The sequence below is a fragment of the Cetorhinus maximus genome, chromosome 15 (assembly GCF_964194155.1).
Source record: "Cetorhinus maximus chromosome 15, sCetMax3.hap1.1, whole genome shotgun sequence".
NCBI lineage: Eukaryota > Metazoa > Chordata > Chondrichthyes > Lamniformes > Cetorhinidae > Cetorhinus > Cetorhinus maximus.
In genome coordinates this window covers 44,168,670-44,195,554 of record NC_135893.1, presented here as the reverse complement: position 1 = coordinate 44,195,554, position 26,885 = coordinate 44,168,670, and the positions used below count along the sequence as shown (strand labels likewise).

Genomic DNA, 26,885 nt, shown 5'->3' with positions numbered 1-26,885 from the left:
GAAATGATTTAACACAAAGCATTCATCAAAAATTTCAAACCATCATATGGTATGCCTCTAACTCTTTATCAGATCAGTGTACACCAACCTGGAGCCTATGCTCATGCATCATAAGGTCATCGTGCAAACTACCCGCTCTATTAATAGACCATTGGCTGAAATGCACATGGGCTGTGTCCTTGTGCTACCTTTGAGGAGCAGCAAGGCTCAATCACCTCCTGCATTCGCTAGCGAGACCTGTAGCACACTGGACCAAGATTGCTTAAACTGAGGCCATATTCACCCTGGCCAACCTCATAAGGTCATTGAGCCTTTTCTGGGACTGGGACCAAGTCCTTCTCACTGCTGACCACCTCATCCACCCTCTTCCATTCAGCATGTGTCTGGCTGGGCTTCCTCCTCTTGCCAGCAGTTGGCACGAGCAACTCACATTGGCCAGAAGCTCCAAGGGAGGCCTCACTGAATCTAGGAGCTGGTTTGGCTCTTCTAGTACGCCTCTCCCCTCAGTTTAATGTCACAGACATCTATGTATGAAAACATGTGACTAATATACAACTCCTCAATTCCAAAGGATGGGAGACTTGCTGAAGTTCTGCCACCTATGAAGTGTGACATGGGTTACAAAGATTACCTAATATTTAAATGCACTTACCTTGGAAGACTGGAAAATGCACAAATCTTCTCTCAAAAATAGATCAATAAGATTACTCACCTGATGGGTCCCCTGACAGAGTCCCGTGCAAGGGGGTCCTTTAAAGCGCTGGCTGTGACCTTGTTCTGGGTCATGGCCTGCAGCTGCAGAGACTGCAAATTCTGCCCTCCAGCACTCATTTGGCAGGATGAAGGCCGATTAAACCTGCCCTGGCCATTAATTGGCAGCAATTAAAGCATCATCAGGCATGCTCGGATGGCTGGCCCCAAAGTTGGAATGCCATCAACTTCCAGGTGCAGAAGCTGCCACCAGTGCACGACTGTGTTATTTGGCCCATAGTGTTCAACATTAGATTTGATTCTGCGATTGGACAGCACTTGCTAAACAATCCTGATTGTGCTAAGAATTACACTGACAACCAATTTAAGATTATCAGTCAGGCTCGCAGTGTGGCTCACTCAAGCGTTCTAGAAGCTACATATATTAACACAGAGCCCTGTCCTTTGCAGACCAAAAGAACATGTGTACACGTTGCAGCTTTTTCAACTAAACAAAACAGGCAACAGTCCTTCTCTTGTTCATTCCCCGGGCAATGCCTTGACCAATGAGAGTCAGCCTGGCCTGTTTTAAATTTAAACAAAGTTTTGCAGTGAACTGTCAGTCATCAGTTAACTGATGCATTCTCGATGACGACAGCTACGAGAGTCCACTTGCCAACCTATCAGCATTCTCTTCTCATGCAGTATAAATTGATAACAAAAACAGAATTACCTGGAAAAACTCAGCAGGTCTGGCAGCATCGGTGGAGAAGAAATCAGTTAACGTTTCGGGTCTTCATGACCCTTCAGCAGAACTGAGTATAGTTAGAAGAAAAGTGAAATATAAGCTGGTCTAAGGTGGGGGGCCGGGGGGAGAGAGAAGTTGAGGGTGTGGTGATTGTGGAGATAAGCAAGCAGTGATAGGAGCAGATAATCAAAAGATGTCACAGACAAAAGGATCAAAGAGGTGTTGAAGGTGGTGATATTGTCTGAGAAAAGTGCTAATTAAGAATGGAAGACAGGATACTCAAGGTACAGCTCTAGTGGGGGTGGGGTGGAAAGACTAAAAAAGTTTTAGTTTTAGATTTAAAAATAATGGAAATAGGTGGGAAAAGAAGAATCTATATAAATTATTGAAAAAAAAAGGGAGGGGGGAGAAACGGGGTGGGGATGGGGGGAGGGGGAGTTTAAGATCTAAAGTTGTTGAATTCAATATTCAGTCTGGAAGGCTGTAAAGTGCCTAGTCGGAAGATGAGGTGCTGTTCCTCCAGTTTGCGTTGGGCTTCACTGGAACAATGCAGCAAGCCAAGGACAGACATGTGGGCAAGAGAGCAGGGTGGAGTGTTAAAATGGCAAGCGACAGGGAGGTTTGGGTCTTTCTTGCGGACAGACCGCAGGTGTTCTGCAAAGCGGTTGCCCAGTTTGCGTTTGGTGTCTCCAATGTAGAGGAGACCGCATTGGGAGCAACGAATAAGTTAGGGGAAATGCAAGTGAAATGCTGCTTCACTTGAAAGGAGTGTTTGGGCCCTTGGACGGTGAGGAGAGAGGAAGTGAAGGGGCAGGCATTGGGAGGTGCCATAGGTGGGGGTTGAGGAGTAGGGGGTGATGGAGGAGTGGACCAGGGTGTCCCGGAGGGAACGATCCCTACGGAATGCCGTCAGGGGGGGTGAAGGGAAGGTGTGTTTGGTGGTGGCATCATGCTGGAGTTGGCGGAAATGGCGGAGGATGATCCTTTGAATGCGGAGGCTGGTGGGGTGATAAGTGAGGACAAGGGGGACCCTATCATGTTTCTGGGAAGGAGGAGAAGGCGTGAGGGAGGATGCGCAGGATATGGGCCGGACACTGTTGAGGGCCCTGTCAACCACCGTGGGTGGAAAACCTCGGTTAAGGAAGAAGGAGGACATGTCAGAGGAGCTGTTTTTGAAGGTAGCGTCATCAGAACAGATGCGACGGAGGCGAAGGAACTGAGAGAATGGGATGGAGTCCTTACAGGAAGCGGGGTGTGAGGAGCTGTAGTCGAGGTAGCTGTGGGAGTCGGTAGGCTTGTAGTGGATATTGGTGGACAGTCTATCATCAGAAATTGAGACAGAGAGGTCAAGGAAGGGAAGGGAGGTGTCAGAGATGGACCATGTGAAAATGATGGAGGAGTGGAGATTGGAAGCAAAATTAATAAATTTTTCGAGGTCCCAACGAGAGCATGAAGCAGCACCGAAGTAATCATCGATGTACCGGAGAAAGAGTTGTGGGAGGGGGCCGGAGTAGGACTGGGACAAGGAATGTTCCACATACCCCATAAAGAGACAGGCATAACTGGGGCCCATGCGGGTACCCATAGCCACACCTTTTATTTGGAGGAAGTGAGAGGAGTTAAAGGAGAAATTGTTCAGTGTGAGAACAAGTTCAGCCAGACGGAGGAGAGTAGTGGTGGATGGGGATGTTCCCTTTACACTTGGTATTCTTGGGAATTGTCCTGATGGGTGCAATGAAAAGCTTCGACATGTGTTTTTTTTCAGGAATACTTGAGTTCTGTACTACCAGCCGACTATATGACCCTGCCCCTCTTCCCAGACCCTGCCCCTCTTCCCAGACCCTGCCCCTCTTCCCAGACCCTGCCCCTCTTCCCAGACCCTGCCCCTCTTCCCAGACCCTGCCCCTCTTCCCAGACCCTGCCCCTCTTCCCAGACCCTGCCCCTCTTCCCAGACCCTGCCCCTCTTCCCAGACCCTGCCCCTCTTCCCAGACCCTGCCCCTCTTCCCAGACCCTGCCCCTCTTCCCAGACCCTGCCCCTCTTCCCAGACCCTGCCCCTCTTCCCAGACCCTGCCCCTCTTCCCAGACCCTGCCCCTCTTCCCAGACCCTGCCCCTCTTCCCAGACCCTGCCCCTCTTCCCAGACCCTGCCCCTCTTCCCAGACCCTGCCCCTCTTCCCAGACCCTGCCCCTCTTCCCAGACCCTGCCCCTCTTCCCAGACCCTGCCCCTCTTCCCAGACCCTGCCCCTCTTCCCAGACCCTGCCCCTCTTCCCAGACCCTGCCCCTCTTCCCAGACCCTGCCCCTCTTCCCAGACCCTGCCCCTCTTCCCAGACCCTGCCCCTCTTCCCAGACCCTGCCCCTCTTCCCAGACCCTGCCCCTCTTCCCAGACCCTGCCCCTCTTCCCAGACCCTGCCCCTCTTCCCAGACCCTGCCCCTCTTCCCAGACCCTGCCCCTCTTCCCAGACCCTGCCCCTCTTCCCAGACCCTGCCCCTCTTCCCAGACCCTGCCCCTCTTCCCAGACCCTGCCCCTCTTCCCAGACCCTGCCCCTCTTCCCAGACCCTGCCCCTCTTCCCAGACCCTGCCCCTCTTCCCAGACCCTGCCCCTCTTCCCAGACCCTGCCCCTCTTCCCAGACCCTGCCCCTCTTCCCAGACCCTGCCCCTCTTCCCAGACCCTGCCCCTCTTCCCAGACCCTGCCCCTCTTCCCAGACCCTGCCCCTCTTCCCAGACCCTGCCCCTCTTCCCAGACCCTGCCCCTCTTCCCAGACCCTGCCCCTCTTCCCAGACCCTGCCCCTCTTCCCAGACCCTGCCCCTCTTCCCAGACCCTGCCCCTCTTCCCAGACCCTGCCCCTCTTCCCAGACCCTGCCCCTCTTCCCAGACCCTGCCCCTCTTCCCAGACCCTGCCCCTCTTCCCAGACCCTGCCCCTCTTCCCAGACCCTGCCCCTCTTCCCAGACCCTGCCCCTCTTCCCAGACCCTGCCCCTCTTCCCAGACCCTGCCCCTCTTCCCAGACCCTGCCCCTCTTCCCAGACCCTGCCCCTCTTCCCAGACCCTGCCCCTCTTCCCAGACCCTGCCCCTCTTCCCAGACCCTGCCCCTCTTCCCAGACCCTGCCCCTCTTCCCAGACCCTGCCCCTCTTCCCAGACCCTGCCCCTCTTCCCAGACCCTGCCCCTCTTCCCAGACCCTGCCCCTCTTCCCAGACCCTGCCCCTCTTCCCAGACCCTGCCCCTCTTCCCAGACCCTGCCCCTCTTCCCAGACCCTGCCCCTCTTCCCAGACCCTGCCCCTCTTCCCAGACCCTGCCCCTCTTCCCAGACCCTGCCCCTCTTCCCAGACCCTGCCCCTCTTCCCAGACCCTGCCCCTCTTCCCAGACCCTGCCCCTCTTCCCAGACCCTGCCCCTCTTCCCAGACCCTGCCCCTCTTCCCAGACCCTGCCCCTCTTCCCAGACCCTGCCCCTCTTCCCAGACCCTGCCCCTCTTCCCAGACCCTGCCCCTCTTCCCAGACCCTGCCCCTCTTCCCAGACCCTGCCCCTCTTCCCAGACCCTGCCCCTCTTCCCAGACCCTGCCCCTCTTCCCAGACCCTGCCCCTCTTCCCAGACCCTGCCCCTCTTCCCAGACCCTGCCCCTCTTCCCAGACCCTGCCCCTCTTCCCAGACCCTGCCCCTCTTCCCAGACCCTGCCCCTCTTCCCAGACCCTGCCCCTCTTCCCAGACCCTGCCCCTCTTCCCAGACCCTGCCCCTCTTCCCAGACCCTGCCCCTCTTCCCAGACCCTGCCCCTCTTCCCAGACCCTGCCCCTCTTCCCAGACCCTGCCCCTCTTCCCAGACCCTGCCCCTCTTCCCAGACCCTGCCCCTCTTCCCAGACCCTGCCCCTCTTCCCAGACCCTGCCCCTCTTCCCAGACCCTGCCCCTCTTCCCAGACCCTGCCCCTCTTCCCAGACCCTGCCCCTCTTCCCAGACCCTGCCCCTCTTCCCAGACCCTGCCCCTCTTCCCAGACCCTGCCCCTCTTCCCAGACCCTGCCCCTCTTCCCAGACCCTGCCCCTCTTCCCAGACCCTGCCCCTCTTCCCAGACCCTGCCCCTCTTCCCAGACCCTGCCCCTCTTCCCAGACCCTGCCCCTCTTCCCAGACCCTGCCCCTCTTCCCAGACCCTGCCCCTCTTCCCAGACCCTGCCCCTCTTCCCAGACCCTGCCCCTCTTCCCAGACCCTGCCCCTCTTCCCAGACCCTGCCCCTCTTCCCAGACCCTGCCCCTCTTCCCAGACCCTGCCCCTCTTCCCAGACCCTGCCCCTCTTCCCAGACCCTGCCCCTCTTCCCAGACCCTGCCCCTCTTCCCAGACCCTGCCCCTCTTCCCAGACCCTGCCCCTCTTCCCAGACCCTGCCCCTCTTCCCAGACCCTGCCCCTCTTCCCAGACCCTGCCCCTCTTCCCAGACCCTGCCCCTCTTCCCAGACCCTGCCCCTCTTCCCAGACCCTGCCCCTCTTCCCAGACCCTGCCCCTCTTCCCAGACCCTGCCCCTCTTCCCAGACCCTGCCCCTCTTCCCAGACCCTGCCCCTCTTCCCAGACCCTGCCCCTCTTCCCAGACCCTGCCCCTCTTCCCAGACCCTGCCCCTCTTCCCAGACCCTGCCCCTCTTCCCAGACCCTGCCCCTCTTCCCAGACCCTGCCCCTCTTCCCAGACCCTGCCCCTCTTCCCAGACCCTGCCCCTCTTCCCAGACCCTGCCCCTCTTCCCAGACCCTGCCCCTCTTCCCAGACCCTGCCCCTCTTCCCAGACCCTGCCCCTCTTCCCAGACCCTGCCCCTCTTCCCAGACCCTGCCCCTCTTCCCAGACCCTGCCCCTCTTCCCAGACCCTGCCCCTCTTCCCAGACCCTGCCCCTCTTCCCAGACCCTGCCCCTCTTCCCAGACCCTGCCCCTCTTCCCAGACCCTGCCCCTCTTCCCAGACCCTGCCCCTCTTCCCAGACCCTGCCCCTCTTCCCAGACCCTGCCCCTCTTCCCAGACCCTGCCCCTCTTCCCAGACCCTGCCCCTCTTCCCAGACCCTGCCCCTCTTCCCAGACCCTGCCCCTCTTCCCAGACCCTGCCCCTCTTCCCAGACCCTGCCCCTCTTCCCAGACCCTGCCCCTCTTCCCAGACCCTGCCCCTCTTCCCAGACCCTGCCCCTCTTCCCAGACCCTGCCCCTCTTCCCAGACCCTGCCCCTCTTCCCAGACCCTGCCCCTCTTCCCAGACCCTGCCCCTCTTCCCAGACCCTGCCCCTCTTCCCAGACCCTGCCCCTCTTCCCAGACCCTGCCCCTCTTCCCAGACCCTGCCCCTCTTCCCAGACCCTGCCCCTCTTCCCAGACCCTGCCCCTCTTCCCAGACCCTGCCCCTCTTCCCAGACCCTGCCCCTCTTCCCAGACCCTGCCCCTCTTCCCAGACCCTGCCCCTCTTCCCAGACCCTGCCCCTCTTCCCAGACCCTGCCCCTCTTCCCAGACCCTGCCCCTCTTCCCAGACCCTGCCCCTCTTCCCAGACCCTGCCCCTCTTCCCAGACCCTGCCCCTCTTCCCAGACCCTGCCCCTCTTCCCAGACCCTGCCCCTCTTCCCAGACCCTGCCCCTCTTCCCAGACCCTGCCCCTCTTCCCAGACCCTGCCCCTCTTCCCAGACCCTGCCCCTCTTCCCAGACCCTGCCCCTCTTCCCAGACCCTGCCCCTCTTCCCAGACCCTGCCCCTCTTCCCAGACCCTGCCCCTCTTCCCAGACCCTGCCCCTCTTCCCAGACCCTGCCCCTCTTCCCAGACCCTGCCCCTCTTCCCAGACCCTGCCCCTCTTCCCAGACCCTGCCCCTCTTCCCAGACCCTGCCCCTCTTCCCAGACCCTGCCCCTCTTCCCAGACCCTGCCCCTCTTCCCAGACCCTGCCCCTCTTCCCAGACCCTGCCCCTCTTCCCAGACCCTGCCCCTCTTCCCAGACCCTGCCCCTCTTCCCAGACCCTGCCCCTCTTCCCAGACCCTGCCCCTCTTCCCAGACCCTGCCCCTCTTCCCAGACCCTGCCCCTCTTCCCAGACCCTGCCCCTCTTCCCAGACCCTGCCCCTCTTCCCAGACCCTGCCCCTCTTCCCAGACCCTGCCCCTCTTCCCAGACCCTGCCCCTCTTCCCAGACCCTGCCCCTCTTCCCAGACCCTGCCCCTCTTCCCAGACCCTGCCCCTCTTCCCAGACCCTGCCCCTCTTCCCAGACCCTGCCCCTCTTCCCAGACCCTGCCCCTCTTCCCAGACCCTGCCCCTCTTCCCAGACCCTGCCCCTCTTCCCAGACCCTGCCCCTCTTCCCAGACCCTGCCCCTCTTCCCAGACCCTGCCCCTCTTCCCAGACCCTGCCCCTCTTCCCAGACCCTGCCCCTCTTCCCAGACCCTGCCCCTCTTCCCAGACCCTGCCCCTCTTCCCAGACCCTGCCCCTCTTCCCAGACCCTGCCCCTCTTCCCAGACCCTGCCCCTCTTCCCAGACCCTGCCCCTCTTCCCAGACCCTGCCCCTCTTCCCAGACCCTGCCCCTCTTCCCAGACCCTGCCCCTCTTCCCAGACCCTGCCCCTCTTCCCAGACCCTGCCCCTCTTCCCAGACCCTGCCCCTCTTCCCAGACCCTGCCCCTCTTCCCAGACCCTGCCCCTCTTCCCAGACCCTGCCCCTCTTCCCAGACCCTGCCCCTCTTCCCAGACCCTGCCCCTCTTCCCAGACCCTGCCCCTCTTCCCAGACCCTGCCCCTCTTCCCAGACCCTGCCCCTCTTCCCAGACCCTGCCCCTCTTCCCAGACCCTGCCCCTCTTCCCAGACCCTGCCCCTCTTCCCAGACCCTGCCCCTCTTCCCAGACCCTGCCCCTCTTCCCAGACCCTGCCCCTCTTCCCAGACCCTGCCCCTCTTCCCAGACCCTGCCCCTCTTCCCAGACCCTGCCCCTCTTCCCAGACCCTGCCCCTCTTCCCAGACCCTGCCCCTCTTCCCAGACCCTGCCCCTCTTCCCAGACCCTGCCCCTCTTCCCAGACCCTGCCCCTCTTCCCAGACCCTGCCCCTCTTCCCAGACCCTGCCCCTCTTCCCAGACCCTGCCCCTCTTCCCAGACCCTGCCCCTCTTCCCAGACCCTGCCCCTCTTCCCAGACCCTGCCCCTCTTCCCAGACCCTGCCCCTCTTCCCAGACCCTGCCCCTCTTCCCAGACCCTGCCCCTCTTCCCAGACCCTGCCCCTCTTCCCAGACCCTGCCCCTCTTCCCAGACCCTGCCCCTCTTCCCAGACCCTGCCCCTCTTCCCAGACCCTGCCCCTCTTCCCAGACCCTGCCCCTCTTCCCAGACCCTGCCCCTCTTCCCAGACCCTGCCCCTCTTCCCAGACCCTGCCCCTCTTCCCAGACCCTGCCCCTCTTCCCAGACCCTGCCCCTCTTCCCAGACCCTGCCCCTCTTCCCAGACCCTGCCCCTCTTCCCAGACCCTGCCCCTCTTCCCAGACCCTGCCCCTCTTCCCAGACCCTGCCCCTCTTCCCAGACCCTGCCCCTCTTCCCAGACCCTGCCCCTCTTCCCAGACCCTGCCCCTCTTCCCAGACCCTGCCCCTCTTCCCAGACCCTGCCCCTCTTCCCAGACCCTGCCCCTCTTCCCAGACCCTGCCCCTCTTCCCAGACCCTGCCCCTCTTCCCAGACCCTGCCCCTCTTCCCAGACCCTGCCCCTCTTCCCAGACCCTGCCCCTCTTCCCAGACCCTGCCCCTCTTCCCAGACCCTGCCCCTCTTCCCAGACCCTGCCCCTCTTCCCAGACCCTGCCCCTCTTCCCAGACCCTGCCCCTCTTCCCAGACCCTGCCCCTCTTCCCAGACCCTGCCCCTCTTCCAGACCCTGCCCCTCTTCCCAGACCCTGCCCCTCTTCCCAGACCCTGCCCCTCTTCCCAGACCCTGCCCCTCTTCCCAGACCCTGCCCCTCTTCCCAGACCCTGCCCCTCTTCCCAGACCCTGCCCTCTTCCCAGACCCTGCCCCTCTTCCCAGACCCTGCCCCTCTTCCCAGACCCTGCCCCTCTTCCCAGACCCTGCCCCTCTTCCCAGACCCTGCCCCTCTTCCCAGACCCTGCCCCTCTTCCCAGACCCTGCCCCTCTTCCCAGACCCTGCCCCTCTTCCCAGACCCTGCCCCTCTTCCCAGACCCTGCCCCTCTTCCCAGACCCTGCCCCTCTTCCCAGACCCTGCCCCTCTTCCCAGACCCTGCCCCTCTTCCCAGACCCTGCCCCTCTTCCCAGACCCTGCCCCTCTTCCCAGACCCTGCCCCTCTTCCCAGACCCTGCCCCTCTTCCCAGACCCTGCCCCTCTTCCCAGACCCTGCCCCTCTTCCCAGACCCTGCCCCTCTTCCCAGACCCTGCCCCTCTTCCCAGACCCTGCCCCTCTTCCCAGACCCTGCCCCTCTTCCCAGACCCTGGCCCCTCTTCCCAGACCCTGCCCCTCTTCCCAGACCCTGCCCCTCTTCCCAGACCCTGCCCCTCTTCCCAGACCCTGCCCCTCTTCCCAGACCCTGCCCCTCTTCCCAGACCCTGCCCCTCTTCCCAGACCCTGCCCCTCTTCCCAGACCCTGCCCCTCTTCCCAGACCCTGCCCCTCTTCCCAGACCCTGCCCCTCTTCCCAGACCCTGCCCCTCTTCCCAGACCCTGCCCCTCTTCCCAGACCCTGCCCCTCTTCCCAGACCCTGCCCCTCTTCCCAGACCCTGCCCCTCTTCCCAGACCCTGCCCCTCTTCCCAGACCCTGCCCCTCTTCCCAGACCCTGCCCCTCTTCCCAGACCCTGCCCCTCTTCCCAGACCCTGCCCCTCTTCCCAGACCCTGCCCCTCTTCCCAGACCCTGCCCCTCTTCCCAGACCCTGCCCCTCTTCCAGACCCTGCCCCTCTTCCAGACCCTGCCCCTCTTCCCAGACCCTGCCCCTCTTCCCAGACCCTGCCCCTCTTCCCAGACCCTGCCCCTCTTCCCAGACCCTGCCCCTCTTCCCAGACCCTGCCCCTCTTCCCAGACCCTGCCCCTCTTCCCAGACCCTGCCCCTCTTCCCAGACCCTGCCCCTCTTCCCAGACCCTGCCCCTCTTCCCAGACCCTGCCCCTCTTCCCAGACCCTGCCCCTCTTCCCAGACCCTGCCCTCTTCCCAGACCCTGCCCCTCTTCCCAGACCCTGCCCCTCTTCCCAGACCCTGCCCCTCTTCCCAGACCCTGCCCCTCTTCCCAGACCCTGCCCCTCTTCCCAGACCCTGGCCCTCTTCCCAGACCCTGCCCCTCTTCCCAGACCCTGCCCCTCTTCCCAGACCCTGCCCCTCTTCCCAGACCCTGCCCCTCTTCCCAGACCCTGCCCCTCTTCCCAGACCCTGCCCCTCTTCCCAGACCCTGCCCCTCTTCCCAGACCCTGCCCCTCTTCCCAGACCCTGCCCCTCTTCCCAGACCCTGCCCCTCTTCCCAGACCCTGCCCCTCTTCCCAGACCCTGCCCCTCTTCCCAGACCCTGCCCCTCTTCCCAGACCCTGCCCCTCTTCCCAGACCCTGCCCCTCTTCCCAGACCCTGCCCCTCTTCCCAGACCCTGCCCCTCTTCCCAGACCCTGCCCCTCTTCCCAGACCCTGCCCCTCTTCCCAGACCCTGCCCCTCTTCCCAGACCCTGCCCCTCTTCCCAGACCCTGCCCCTCTTCCCAGACCCTGCCCCTCTTCCCAGACCCTGCCCCTCTTCCCAGACCCTGCCCCTCTTCCCAGACCCTGCCCCTCTTCCCAGACCCTGCCCCTCTTCCCAGACCCTGCCCCTCTTCCCAGACCCTGCCCCTCTTCCCAGACCCTGCCCCTCTTCCCAGACCCTGCCCCTCTTCCCAGACCCTGCCCCTCTTCCCAGACCCTGCCCCTCTTCCCAGACCCTGCCCCTCTTCCCAGACCCTGCCCCTCTTCCCAGACCCTGCCCCTCTTCCCAGACCCTGCCCCTCTTCCCAGACCCTGCCCCTCTTCCCAGACCCTGCCCCTCTTCCCAGACCCTGCCCCTCTTCCCAGACCCTGCCCCTCTTCCCAGACCCTGCCCCTCTTCCCAGACCCTGCCCCTCTTCCCAGACCCTGCCCCTCTTCCCAGACCCTGCCCCTCTTCCCAGACCCTGCCCCTCTTCCCAGACCCTGCCCCTCTTCCCAGACCCTGCCCCTCTTCCCAGACCCTGCCCTCTTCCCAGACCCTGCCCCTCTTCCCAGACCCTGCCCCTCTTCCCAGACCCTGCCCCTCTTCCCAGACCCTGCCCCTCTTCCCAGACCCTGCCCCTCTTCCCAGACCCTGCCCCTCTTCCAGACCCTGCCCCTCTTCCCAGACCCTGCCCCTCTTCCCAGACCCTGCCCCTCTTCCCAGACCCTGCCCCTCTTCCCAGACCCTGCCCCTCTTCCCAGACCCTGCCCCTCTTCCAGACCCTGCCCCTCTTCCCAGACCCTGCCCCTCTTCCCAGACCCTGCCCCTCTTCCCAGACCCTGCCCCTCTTCCCAGACCCTGCCCCTCTTCCCAGACCCTGCCCCTCTTCCCAGACCCTGCCCCTCTTCCCATGCTCTTCCCAGACCCTGCCCCTCTTCCCAGACCCTGCCCCTCTTCCCAGACCCTGCCCCTCTTCCCAGACCCTGCCCCTCTTCCCAGACCCTGCCCCTCTTCCCAGACCCTGCCCCTCTTCCAGACCCTGCCCCTCTTCCCAGACCCTGCCCCTCTTCCCAGACCCTGCCCCTCTCCCAGACCCTGCCCCTCTTCCCAGACCCTGCCCCTCTTCCCAGACCCTGCCCCTCTTCCCAGACCCTGCCCCTCTTCCCAGACCCTGCCCCTCTTCCCAGACCCTGCCCCTCTTCCCAGACCCTGCCCCTCTTCCCAGACCCTGCCCCTCTTCCCAGACCCTCGCCGACCACCCTCTTCCCAGACCCTGCCCCTCTTCCCAGACCCTGCCCCTCTTCCCAGACCCTGCCCCTCTTCCCAGACCACCCTCTCTCCCAGACCCTGCCACTCTCCAGACCCTGCACCCTCTTCCAGACCCTCCCCTTCCCAGACCCTGCCCCTCTTCCCAGACCCTGCCCTCTTCCCAGACCCTCCCTCTCAGCCTGCCCCTCTTCCCAGACCCTGCCCCTCTTCCCAGACCCTGCCCCCTCTCTCCAGCCCCACCTCTTCCCAGACCCTGCCCCTCTCCAGACCCGCACTCTCCCAGACCGCTCCACCTCTTCAGCCCCACACTCTCCAGCCGCACACCTCTCTCCAGCCCCACACTCTCCAGCCCGCCCCCTCTCTCCAGCCCCTCCTCTTCCCAGCCGCACCACCTCTCTCCCAGACCCACATCACACTCTTCCCAGCCGCACCACCTCTCTCCAGACCCACCCTCTCCAGCCCCACACTCTCCAGCCGCACCACCTCTCTCCAGCCGCACCACCTCTCTCCAGCCCCACACTCTCCAGCCGCACCACCTCTCTCCAGCCCCACACTCTCCAGCCGCACCACCTCTCTCCAGCCCCACACTCTCCAGCCGCACCACCTCTCTCCAGCCCCACACTCTCCAGCCGCACCACCTCTCTCCAGCCCCACACTCTCCAGCCCCACACTCTCTCCAGCCGCACCACCTCTCTCCAGCCGCACCACCTCTCTCCAGCCCCACACTCTCCAGCCGCACCACCTCTCTCCAGCCCCACACTCTCCAGCCGCACCACCTCTCTCCAGCCCCACACTCTCCAGCCGCACCACCTCTCTCCAGCCCCACACTCTCCAGCCGCACCACCTCTCTCCAGCCCCACACTCTCCAGCCGCACCACCTCTCTCCAGCCCCACACTCTCCAGCCGCACCACCTCTCTCCAGCCCCACACTCTCCAGCCGCACCACCTCTCTCCAGCCCCACACTCTCCAGCCGCACCACCTCTCTCCAGCCCCACACTCTCCAGCCGCACCACCTCTCTCCAGCCCCACACTCTCCAGCCGCACCACCTCTCTCCAGCCCCACACTCTCCAGCCGCACCACCTCTCTCCAGCCCCACACTCTCCAGCCGCACCACCTCTCTCCAGCCCCACACTCTCCAGCCGCACCACCTCTCTCCAGCCCCACACTCTCCAGCCGCACCACCTCTCTCCAGCCCCACACTCTCCAGCCGCACCACCTCTCTCCAGCCCCACACTCTCCAGCCGCACCACCTCTCTCCAGCCCCACACTCTCCAGCCGCACCACCTCTCTCCAGCCCCACACTCTCCAGCCGCACCACCTCTCTCCAGCCCCACACTCTCCAGCCGCACCACCTCTCTCCAGCCCCACACTCTCCAGCCGCACCACCTCTCTCCAGCCCCACACTCTCCAGCCGCACCACCTCTCTCCAGCCCCACACTCTCCAGCCGCACCACCTCTCTCCAGCCCCACACTCTCCAGCCGCACCACCTCTCTCCAGCCCCACACTCTCCAGCCGCACCACCTCTCTCCAGCCCCACACTCTCCAGCCGCACCACCTCTCTCCAGCCCCACACTCTCCAGCCGCACCACCTCTCTCCAGCCCCACACTCTCCAGCCGCACCACCTCTCTCCAGCCCCACACTCTCCAGCCGCACCACCTCTCTCCAGCCCCACACTCTCCAGCCGCACCACCTCTCTCCAGCCCCACACTCTCCAGCCGCACCACCTCTCTCCAGCCCCACACTCTCCAGCCGCACCACCTCTCTCCAGCCCCACACTCTCCAGCCGCACCACCTCTCTCCAGCCCCACACTCTCCAGCCGCACCACCTCTCTCCAGCCCCACACTCTCCAGCCGCACCACCTCTCTCCAGCCCCACACTCTCCAGCCGCACCACCTCTCTCCAGCCCCACACTCTCCAGCCGCACCACCTCTCTCCAGCCCCACACTCTCCAGCCGCACCACCTCTCTCCAGCCCCACACTCTCCAGCCGCACCACCTCTCTCCAGCCCCACACTCTCCAGCCGCACCACCTCTCTCCAGCCCCACACTCTCCAGCCGCACCACCTCTCTCCAGCCCCACACTCTCCAGCCGCACCACCTCTCTCCAGCCCCACACTCTCCAGCCGCACCACCTCTCTCCAGCCCCACACTCTCCAGCCGCACCACCTCTCTCCAGCCCCACACTCTCCAGCCGCACCACCTCTCTCCAGCCCCACACTCTCCAGCCGCACCACCTCTCTCCAGCCCCACACTCTCCAGCCGCACCACCTCTCTCCAGCCCCACACTCTCCAGCCGCACCACCTCTCTCCAGCCCCACACTCTCCAGCCGCACCACCTCTCTCCAGCCCACACTCTCCAGCCGCACCACCTCTCTCCAGCCCCACACTCTCCAGCCGCACCACCTCTCTCCAGCCCCACACTCTCCAGCCGCACCACCTCTCTCCAGCCCCACACTCTCCAGCCGCACCACCTCTCTCCAGCCCCACACTCTCCAGCCGCACCACCTCTCTCCAGCCCCACACTCTCCAGCCGCACCACCTCTCTCCAGCCCCACACTCTCCAGCCGCACCACCTCTCTCCAGCCCCACACTCTCCAGCCGCACCACCTCTCTCCAGCCCCACACTCTCCAGCCGCACCACCTCTCTCCAGCCCCACACTCTCCAGCCGCACCACCTCTCTCCAGCCCCACACTCTCCAGCCGCACCACCTCTCTCCAGCCCCACACTCTCCAGCCGCACCACCTCTCTCCAGCCCCACACTCTCCAGCCGCACCACCTCTCTCCAGCCCCACACTCTCCAGCCGCACCACCTCTCTCCAGCCCCACACTCTCCAGCCGCACCACCTCTCTCCAGCCCCACACTCTCCAGCCGCACCACCTCTCTCCAGCCCCACACTCTCCAGCCGCACCACCTCTCTCCAGCCCCACACTCTCCAGCCGCACCACCTCTCTCCAGCCCCACACTCTCCAGCCGCACCACCTCTCTCCAGCCCCACACTCTCCAGCCGCACCACCTCTCTCCAGCCCCACACTCTCCAGCCGCACCACCTCTCTCCAGCCCACACTCTCCAGCCGCACCACCTCTCTCCAGCCCCACACTCTCCAGCCGCACCACCTCTCTCCAGCCCCACACTCTCCAGCCGCACCACCTCTCTCCAGCCCCACACTCTCCAGCCGCACACCTCTCCAGCCCCACACTCTCCAGCCGCACCACCTCTCTCCAGCCCCACACTCTCCAGCCGCACCACCTCTCTCCAGCCCCACACTCTCCAGCCGCACCACCTCTCTCCAGCCCCACACTCTCCAGCCGCACCACCTCTCTCCAGCCCCACACTCTCCAGCCGCACCACCTCTCTCCAGCCCCACACTCTCCAGCCGCACCACCTCTCTCCAGCCCCACACTCTCCAGCCGCACCACCTCTCTCCAGCCCCACACTCTCCAGCCGCACCACCTCTCTCCAGCCCCACACTCTCCAGCCGCACCACCTCTCTCCAGCCCCACACTCTCCAGCCGCACCACCTCTCTCCAGCCCCGCCCCCCCCTCGTCCCCCTCCGCAGCCCCGCCCCCCCCTCGTCCCCCTCCGCAGCCCCGCCCCCCCCATGTCCCCCTCCGCAGCCCGCCCCCCCCTCGCTCTCTCCCTCTCTCTCTCTCGAGCCCCGCCCCTCTCTGTGACGATGGTTACCATGGCTGCTCTCTGGGTTTTCCTGCTGCTTATCCTGTCCTTGCTTTTACCGACCTTTGGCTGCGGCTTCCTGCCGGCGCTCTGCGGGGTGGCGGCGGTGGCTTGTGCGCTACTGGCGGCCCGGGCTGGGCCCGGTTCTGGGGCCGAGGCCGGCCGCCGGGTGTGTGTGCTGGTGCTCGGGGATGTGGGCCGCAGTCCGCGGATGGTGAATCACACACTGTCCCTGGCCAGGAACGGCTTCGGGGTGACTCTGCTTGGATATCCCGGTGAGTTCATGATGGAGAATGTGTTGTAGCTCCCTGTGATATCAACATCACAACATCATCATCTCTCTCTCAATAAATGTCTCCCAGTTAATTACAAAGCCATGAATAGTTAGTCTCAGGATTTGAACATTTGACTGTAAGTCAAGACCATTATTGTACATTTTAAAACATTATAACATCTGTGTATGAATCAATTGTGAAATATTTGCAGAAAGTCTATTTAGGTTTATGTAAAATGATTTGTAGATGTACAGTAATCTGTTATAGTGAAGTGAAACCATGATTTTTTTTGAACTGGCAAAGCTAATATTAACAGCAGACTTAACTTTAGTTTAACTGTTTTCACCCGATTCATTGATAGCATTGTGTAGGGTGCTAATACTGCAGCTGCAAGCATGACATGAAGGTCCTAAATATCAATTTTCACATCTCAGAGATATAACAAATGACGAAGGCAAATGGCGACATCACTTATGCACCACCCTGACGATCAGTTGGTACATTGGTTTGACAGCAGGTGCCAACGTGGAAAACAACGACACCTCACAATGCAGCACTTGTGATAGAACCTGCCTCATGGATTAGTCTCTTTAGCTATCTCTTTAGCAAAAGTGAACTGTCCCATCACAAGTAGATTTGTTGCATGTCCACCATTATAGATGGAAGGATTGAAGGTTGTCTTATAAGCAAAGTTTAGACAGACTAGGCCTGTTTCCACTGGAGTTTAGAAGGGTGAGGGGGTCACTTGATTGAAGGGTGGCAAGGGCGCAGAATGTACTCTGGGTGCGGGGAATTCAATGTCCATCGCCAAGAGTGGCTCGGTAGCACCACTACTGACCAAGCTGGCCGACATAGCTAAATGACATAGCTGCTAGACTGGGTCTGTGGCAGGTGGTGAGGGAACCAACAAGAGGGAAAAATACACTTGACTTCATCCTCACCAACCTGCCTGCCATAGATGCATCTGTCCATGACACATCGGTAGGAGTGACCACCCCACAGTCATTGTGGAGCTGAAGCCCCACCTTCACATTGAGGATGCCCTTCATCATGTCGTGTGTCATTAACACCGTACTAAATGAGATAGATTTCGAACAGATCTAGCAACTCAAGACTGGGCATCCATGAAGCTCTGTGGGCCATCAGCAGCAGCAGAATTGTACTCGAGCGCGATCTGTATCTTCATGACCCTGCATATCTCCCACTCCACCATTACCATCAAGCCAATGGACAACCATGGTTCAATGAAGAGTGCAGGAGCGCATGCCAGCAGCAGCACCAGGCATACCTAAAAATGAGGTGTCAACCTGGTGAAGCTATAAAACCGGACTACTTGCGTGCCAAACAGCATGAGCAGTAAGTGATAGACAGAGCTAAGCGATCCCACAACCAATGGATCAGGTCTAAACTCTGCAGTGCTGACACATCCAGTTGTGAATGGTGGTGGACAATTAAACAACTCATTGGAGGAGGAGGCTCCACAAATATCCCCAACAATGCTGGAGGAGCCCAGCATATCAGTGCAAAATATAAGGCTGAAGCATTTGCTACAATCGTCAGCCAGAAGTGCTGAGTGGATGATCCATCTCGGACTCCTTCGGAGTTCCCCAGCATCACGGATGCCAGTCTTCAGCCAATTAGATTCACTTCACGTGATATCAAACGGCTGAAGGCACTGCATATTGCAAAGGCTATGGGCTCTGAAAATATCCCGGCAGTAGTGCTGAAGACTCCTGCTCCACAACTTGCCGCACCCCTAACCAAGCTGTTCCAGTACAGCTACAACACTGACAGCTACCTGGCTATGTGCAAAATTGCCCAGGTATGTCCTGTACACAAAAAGCATGACAAATCCAACCCGGCCAATTACTGGCCCATCAGTCTACTCTCCATCATCAGTAAAGTAATGGAAGGGGTCATCATCAGTGCTATCAGGTGGCAGTTGCTTAGCAATATCCTGCTCACTGACACCCAGTTTGGGTTTGGGCAGGGCCACTCAGCTCCTGACCTCATTACAGCCTTAGTTCAAACATGGACAAAAGAGCAGAACTCCAGAGGTGAGATGAGAATGACTACCCTTTACATCAAGGCAGCATTTGACTGAGTGTGGCATCAAGGAGCCCTAGCAAAACTGAAGTCAATGGGAATCGGGGAAAACTCTCTTGGTTGGAGTCATACCTAGCACAAAGGAAGATGGTTGTGTTTGTTGGAGGTCAGTCATTCAGCTCCAGAACATCACTGCAGGAGTTCCACAGGGTAGGGTTCTTGGCCCAACCATCTTCAGCTGCTTCATCAATGACCTCCCTTCCATCATAAAGTCAGAAGTGGGGATGTTCGTTGATGATTGCGCAATGTTCAGCACCATTCACGACGACTCCGATACCGAAGCAGTCCATGTCCAAATGCAGCAAGACTTAGACAATATCGAGGCTTGGGCTGACAAGTGGCAAGTAAGATTCAGGCCACACGTGCCAGGCAATGACCATCTCCAACACGAGAGAACCCAATCATCGCCCCTTGATGTTCAATGGCATTACCATCACCGAATCCCCCACTATCAACATCATGGGAGTTACCATTGACCAGAAACTGAACTGGAGTAGCCATGTAAATACTGTGGCTACAAGAGCAGTTCAGAGGCTAGGAATCGTGCGATGAGTAACTCACCTCCTGACTCCCCAAAACCTGTCCACCATCTACAAGGCACAAGTCAGGAATGTGATGGACTATTCCCCACTTGCTTGGATGAGTGCAGCTCCCACAACATTCAAGAAGCTTGACACCATCCAGGACAAAGCAGCCCGCTTGATTGGCACCACATCCACAAACATTCACTCCCTCCACCACCGACGCACAGTAGCAGCAGTGTGTACCATCTACAAGATGCACTGCAGGAATTCACCATGGCTCCTTTGACAGCACCTTGCAAACCCATGACCACTACCATCTTGAAGGACAAGGACAGCAGATAGATGGGGACACCACCACCTGGAAGTTCCCTTCCAAGGTACTCACCATCCTGACTTGGGAATATATCGCCGTTCCTTCACTGTCGCTGGGTGAAAATCCTGGAACTCCCTTCCTAACAGCACTGTGGGTCTACCTACATCACATGGACTGCAGAGGTTCAAGAAGGCAGCTCACCTCCAACTTCTCAAGGGCAATTAGGGATGGGCAATAAATGCTGGCACGGGCAGCGAAGCCCACATCCCATGAATGCATTAAAAAAAATATAAGATCCTGAATGGTATTAACAAGGTGCACATGGAAAGGATGTTTCCTCTTGTGGGTTTGTCCAGAACAAGAGGGCACTGTTTTAAAATTAGGATGGAGAAATTTTTTCTGAGGGTTGTGCGGCTTTGGAACTCTCTGCCTCCGAATGCGGTGGAGGTAGGGTCACCGAATATTTTTAAGGCAGAAATGGATAGACGCTTGTTAGGCAAGGGAAGCAATCAAAGTTATCGGGGGGTAGATGGGAACGTGCATTTCAAAAACAAACAGATCAGCCATGATCTTATTGAATGCCAGAGTGGGCCCGATGGGCTGAATGGCCTACTCCTCCTGTTTCATATGTTTATATGTTTGTAGGATGAGGACAAGTTACTGAACAAACACACAAACAAGGGAAACAAATAATTAGACTTTTATCATTTGGAAATTTTATACAGTATGAAGTATTTTGTGTATCACTTGTATCAATGACAAAACACAGAATCCAAAATATAATGATGCGGTGCTTTACTTTGTGTTTGCTTTTACACATCGTGGAAATTGAAAGCTGCCCAAGTATGCATATTTTTAGATTTTTAAAATTTGAATTTTTTTTCAGGTGCGAAACCTCATCGAGATGTTTTAAATAATGATAAGATTAACATTGTCTACATAACAGAGGTCATGACGGGAATGAAATGTAAGTGTTGCTATCTTCGTATAACTATTCTTCAAAGTCGATTGTGTATTAGTAAACATCTACATCTAGTTTGTCAGCTACAAACAATAATTATCTGTGTGAAGATACAGATGTTTTACATACATTTAATAATGTTAGCACCATTTCCAGATTATTAAGGTTTGTTTTTATATTTTGTAGTTGGACCAAAGATTTTCCAGTATGTGGTCAAGATCTTTGTGCAGACTTTACAGATATGCTACATCCTATTAAAGATTGATGCACCTTCATACATGATCCTGCAGGTAAAAATTTTAGGTATTCTTTGATAGACTTTGCTCTGTTCACTTGTGTACTTGAATAAAATGGTAAGAAATTCTCTTTGCTTTACTTACAAACAGAATCCACCAGGCCTTCCTGCTATTGCAGCTACGTGGGCAGTATGTTTGCTAAGAGGAAGTAAATTTATTATTGACTGGCACAATTATGGTTACACCATTATGAGCTTGACACATGGAGATCATCATCCCATTGTGCTGATTGCCAAATGGTATGTACAGAATGGTTTTCAATATGCAGTTCACTATTCCACTGTAACCTCTCCAGTCCAGATTGCTTGGGCCCAAGTCATTTGTGGAAATCAAAATTTTCTGGGTTATAGAATGATGTTAGAATGCCTAACTGCAACTGTGTGGAGCAGAAAACACCATAGTTACAAATATTTACTTGAAACATAAAACGATGATAAATTATAAAACACTGATTAAAAATTGCTTTACTTATCCAAATACTGTATCTTACATGTTTCAGTTGATGCTAAGGGAACAGGTGGGTGTGCTCAAAGAAGTTCTGGACAATTGGTCTTTCTGAGCAATAGATTTCCGGACTGGAGAAGTTGCAGCATATTCTGTTTAAAATTCTGATATAAATGATCTTATTTTAGCTGTTCTGTATACCATAATAGAAACAATAAACATTTATGGCACACAAGGGGATAATTTAACCCATTATGACTGCCAGCCAAAAAAGAAACTATCCAATCTAATCCCACTTTCAAGTTCTTGGTCTGTAACCCTGTAGGTTATAGCACCTCAAGTGCATATCCAGGTAATTTTTTTAAATGCAGTGTTTCTGCCTCTACTATTCTTTCAGGCAGTGACCTCCAGACTCCCACCACCCTCTGGGTGAAACAAATTCTCCCCTCTAACCCTTCAGCCAATTACTTTAGATCTATGCCCACCCAGGTTATTGACCTCTCTGCTAACGCAAATCCGTCTTTCCTATCGACTGCCGCTAATTTTATACATCCCAATTATATCTCCACTTTGCCTCCTTAATCCCAAAGATAAAGAGCCCCAGCCTATCCAATCTTGCCTCAGAGCTAAAATCCTCCATTCTTGGTAGCAACCTCATAAATCTCCTCTATACCCTTTTTCTAGTGCGATCATACCCTTCCTGTAATGCAGTGACGAGAACTGTACATAGTACTCAAGCTGGGGCAGAACTAGTGTTTCCTATAGTTTTAGCATATCCTCCCTGCTCTTATATCGTATGCATTGGCTAATGAAAGAAAGTATTCATATGTCTTACTAACCAACTTATTTACGTATTCTGCTACCTACAGGGATTTATAGACATGCACTCCAAAATCCCTCTGTTCCTTTACACTTCTCAGTATCCTGCCATTTATTGTGTATTCCCTTGCCTTGTTAGCCTTCCCTAAATGCATTACCTCGTACTCCTCTGGGCTGAATTCCGCTTGCCGTTTTACTACCCACCTGACTAGTCCTTTGATACCTTCCTGGCACATACAGCTTCACTGTCAACTATACAGCAAATTTTTGTATCATCTGCCAATTTGTTAATTATGGCCCCTACATTATGTCTAAACCATTGATATATACCATGAAAAGCAAGGGACCCAGCACTGAGCCCTGTGGAACCAAAATGGAAAAGGTCTTTCAATCACAAAAGCACCTATTCATTCATCATTATCTTTTTTGTTATATTCTTTCACGGGATGTGGGTGTCACTGGCTAGGCCAGCATTTGTTGCCCGTCCCTAATTGCCCTTGAGAAGGTGGTGATGAGCCGGTACTTTGAACCTCTGCAGTCCATGTGGTGTAGGTACATCCCGGAGTGCTGTTAGAGTGAGTTCCAGGATTCTCACCCAGTGACAGTGAAGGAACAGATGATACAGTTAGGTCAGGATGGTGTGTGGCTTGGAAGGGAACTTGCAGGTGGCGGTGTTCCCATGCATCTGACCTTGTCCTTTGAGTTGGCAGAGGTCGTGGGTTTGGAAGGTGTTGTCGAAGCAACTCATCAAGGTTCCTGCAGTGCATCTTGCAGATGGCACACACTGCTGCCAGTGTGCATTGGTGGTGAAGGGAGTCAATGTTAAAGGTGATGGATCGGGTGCCAATCAAGCAGGCTGCTTTGTCCAGGATGGTGTTGAGCTTCTTGAGTGTTGTGGGAGCTGCACTCATCCAGGCAAGCGGGGAGTATTCCATCACACTCGTGACTTGTGCCTTGTTGATGGTGGACAGGCTTTGGGGAGTCAGGACATGAGTTACTCTCTGCAGAATTCCCAGCATCTGACCTACTCTTGTAGCTACAGTATTTATATGACTAGTCCAATTCAGTTGCTGATCAATGGTAACAGCCAGGTTGTTGACAGTGGGAGATTCATTGATGGCAATGCCATTGAAGGTCAAGGGAAGATGGTTGGATTCTCTTTTGTTCGAGATAGTCATTGCCTGGCACTTGCATGGCGCGAATGTTACTTCCCCAAGCTTGAATGTTGTCTGGACCTTGTTGAATGCAGGTACAGACCGCTTCGTTATCTGAGGAGTTGCAAACGGAACTGAACTCTGCAGTCATCAACGGACATCCCACTTCTGACCTTATGATGAGGCAAGGTCATTGATGACGCATGTGAAGATGGTTGGGCTGAGGACACTACCTTGAGGAACACTTGCAGTGATGTCCTGGGCCATCAAGGTCCCACATGGGAGACTGATAAAGAAGGCAAAACAAAAACAGAATTACCTGGAAAAACTCAGCAGGTCTGGCAGCATCGGCGGAGAAGAAAAGAGTTGACGTTTCGAGTCCTCATGACCCTTCAGCAGAACTGTTGAAGGGTTCTGCTGAAGGGTCATGAGGACTTGAAACGTCAACTCTTTTCTTCTCCGCCGATGCTGCCAGACCTGCTGAGTTTTTCCAGGTAATTCTGTTTTTGTTTTGGATTTCCAGCATCTGCAGTAGTTTTTTGTTTTTATGATAAAGAAGGCAAATGCACATGGGATACAGGGTAATTTGATAAGGTGCATTCAAAGTTGTCTTAGTTGTAGGAGACAGAGGGTGATGACAGAAGGCTGCTTTAGTGACTGGAAGCCAGTGTCCAGTGGCGTACCACAGGGATCTGTGCTTGGTCCCCTATTATTGGTAATTTATATAAACGACATAGATGACTGTGGGGGGTAGGATTAGTAAGTTTGCGGATGACACAAAGATTGGTCGGGTGGTTAACAGTGAGGTTGAGTGTCTTGGGCTACAGGAAGATATAGATGGGATGGTCAAATGGGCAGATAAGTGGCGGTTGGAATTTAACCCTGAAAAGTGTGAGGTGATACACTTTGGAAGGAGTCATTTGACAAGGAAGTATTCAATGAACGGCATGACACTCGGAAGTTCTGAGGAACAAAGGGACCTTGGCGTGTGAGTCCATAGATCTCTGAAGGTGGAGGGGCATGTTAGTGGGGTGGTGAAAAAGGCATATGGAACACTTGCCTTTATCAATCGAGGCATAGATTACAAAAGTAGGGAGGTCATGTTGGAGTTGTATAGAACCTTGGTGAGGCCACAGCTGGAGTACTGTGTGCAGTTCTGGTTGTCACATTATAGGAAAGATGTGATTGCACTGGAGGGGGTGCAGAGGAGATTCACCAGGATGTTGCCTGGGGTGAAACATTTAAGTTATGAAGAGAGGCTGGATAGACTTGGGTTGTTTTCGTTGGAGCAGAGAAGACTGAGGGGTGACCTGATCGAGGTGTACAAGATTATGAGGGGCGTGGATAGGGAGCAGCTGTTCTCCTTAGTTGAAGGGTCAGTCACGAGGGGACACAAGTTCAAGGTGAGAGGCAGGAGGTTTAGGGGGGATGTGAGGAAAACCTTTTTACCCAGAGGGTGGTGATGGCCTGGAATGCACTGCCTGGGAGGGTGGTGGATGTGGGTTGCCTCACATCCTTTAAAAAGTACCTGAATGAGCACTTGGCACGTCATAACATTCCAGGCTATGGGCCAAGTGCTGGTAAATGGGATTAGGTAGGTAGGTCAGGTGTTTCTCACGTGTCGGTGCAGACTCGACGAGCCGAAGGGCCTCTTCTGCACTGTGATATTCTGTGACTGAGATTAATTATCTCCAACCATCTTTGTGCTCGGTATGATTCTAACCAGTGAGAGATTCCCCACCCACCCACCCCATTCACATTGATTTCAGTATTGTCCAGGCTGCTCGATGCCACTGTCAATGACGTCCTAATCCCACCCTCCGGCTGGCTAATCCCCGCCCCCATCCCTCCGGCTGGCCCCTTCCCTCCCTCCCCCCTACCCTCCGCTAGCCCCTTCCCTCCCCACTGACCCTCCTGCTTGCGCTTCCCTCCTTAAGGAGGGATTGTTATTTCATTTGGTTATTTAATTAGAGCTTTTTTAATCACCACATTGACCTGTGCCTATACTTTGTGATTAACATTCACCAATCAGTGTATGAATATGCAGATGAGATTTGAATTTGCCAATACTTTTGTAAGATGAGATAAAGAAATATAAGTGTGGCAAATCTCATTACGGGAGATCCTGAAATGCTAGCTATTTTTAATGGAAGGAAAATATTCCACAGCTGCTATCTTCTGCATTTCCTGGTCGTCCTTGTTGGATAAGAAGATAAAATTGCAAATTGAGGCAAAGAGGCATGGGGTAGGGATGGGGCAAAAGCTTCAGAGTTTTAGAACATTGAAACCAGTTCTTTGCAGTGAGAGACTTGTTGAAGATTGCACCTGCAATACCCTCGCAGCCAGTCAGCCACGTGTGGGGGAGTTTAAACTAATTTGGCTGGGGGCTGGGCACCAAGATGCTGCATTAAAAAGGGGTACAGCTGACTTGGAGAGACAGTTTAAAAACTATACAGAATTAGGTGGAATTGTAGAAAATACAAAAAGGCCTTAGTTAAGTTTGGAGTGCATGTGTGTAAATGTATGACATGTGGTCAATAAAGTTGGTGCAAATAGCTATGTGGGAACTGAAACCTGGCTCATTAAAGGGGAGGGTTGAATGCTTAATATTCCTGGGTACAAGGTACTCGGAAAGTAAGGAAGAAAATAAAAAGGAGTAAGAGTTTAGATGAAGGAAAGTATTACAGTGCTAGAAGTAAAATGCCTTGAGGGATCAAAGATGGAATCAATTTGGCTGGAGTTGAGAAACAATAAAGGAACTATTATACTATTTAGTTTAGTTTAGAGCTTTCCAAATAATGTGAAGGAGATAGAGGAGCAGATTTGTACTAAGCAGTGCAAGAGCTATGGAGTAGTGATAATGGGAGAATCAACTACCTAAATATTGAATGGGGCAGTGATTGTGTTAGGGGCAGAGATGGGGAGGAATTTCTGAATTGTGCTTCACACAGATTTTCTTGTTTTCTGCCCAATGAGGAAGGATGCATTGGTGGATTTTGTCTGAGGGATTGGAACGGGACAAGTGGAAAATGTCACCATAGGGCAATAATGCGGGGAGGGGGGTGCATCTTGGGTTTGGGTTAGTTATGAAGGACCGGGAGCAATCCAGAACAAAAATTCTTAACTGGAGGAAAACAAATTTTGGTAAATTAATGCCCAGGTAAATTGGAGTCAAAGGCTGATGGGCAGAAATGTAATTCAGCCTTTAAAGAGGAGATGGTTGGGGTGCACTCTAGGAACATTCCCACAAGGGCGAAAAGGAGTGTAACCAAAACCAGAGCTCCCTGGATGACAAAGGAGTTTGAATAGGTCAAAGCAGAAAAAGGGGGTATATGACAGGTGTCAGCTTGATAATGCAAGGGAGAACAAAGCTTCATATAAAATAAAGCAGATGTTAAAATGGAAATTTTAATCAAGGATCAATCGAGGCATCCAAGAGGGCATTAGATGATTATCTGAATAGAAACAATATGCAGGGGTATGAGGGAAAAGGCAGGGCAATGGCACTAGGTCATAATGCCCATTTAGAGAGCCGGTGCAGACACAATAGGCCGAATGGCCTCCTCCTGTGATGTTAAGATTCTATGATTCTGTGAAATAAGAGGCAAACAGAGTACAAGAATAGATTGGAGGCTGACATAAAAAGAAATGCAAAGGTCTTCTATAGGCATATTATCCAATCCTCTGGCTACAGGTGTGCCAGAGGAAAGCTAACATTCTACTGTTGCTTAAAAATGAAGGCAGGGTAGAGCAAGTAATTACAAGCCAGTGAGCCTAATCTTAGTGATGGGCAAATTGTTGAAAACATTGAGGGGAAGGATAAATCATTATTTAAAAGGCATGGGTTAATCAAGGACAGTCAGCATGGATTTGCTAAGGGGAACTCATGACTGACTAATTGAATTTTTTGAGGAGGTTTGATGAAGGTAGTACATTTGATCTAGTTTACATGGATTTTAGTAAGG

General features: G+C 56.2%; 1 protein-coding gene across 1 annotated transcript in view; it reads left to right on the top strand.

Moving 5' to 3' along the window:
- Window positions 1-16,021: 16,021 nt before the first annotated feature.
- alg1 (ALG1 chitobiosyldiphosphodolichol beta-mannosyltransferase) overlaps window positions 16,022-26,885 on the top strand; it is a 75,721-nt gene continuing 64,857 nt past the window's right edge. Inside the window, exons 1-4 of the mRNA XM_078558311.1 lie at window positions 16,022-16,303; window positions 20,133-20,213; window positions 20,394-20,497; window positions 20,594-20,742. Of these exons, the coding sequence (XP_078414437.1) occupies window positions 16,030-16,303; window positions 20,133-20,213; window positions 20,394-20,497; window positions 20,594-20,742 (608 nt within the window). The 5' untranslated portion in view covers window positions 16,022-16,029. The remainder of the gene's footprint in view (window positions 16,304-20,132; window positions 20,214-20,393; window positions 20,498-20,593; window positions 20,743-26,885) is intronic.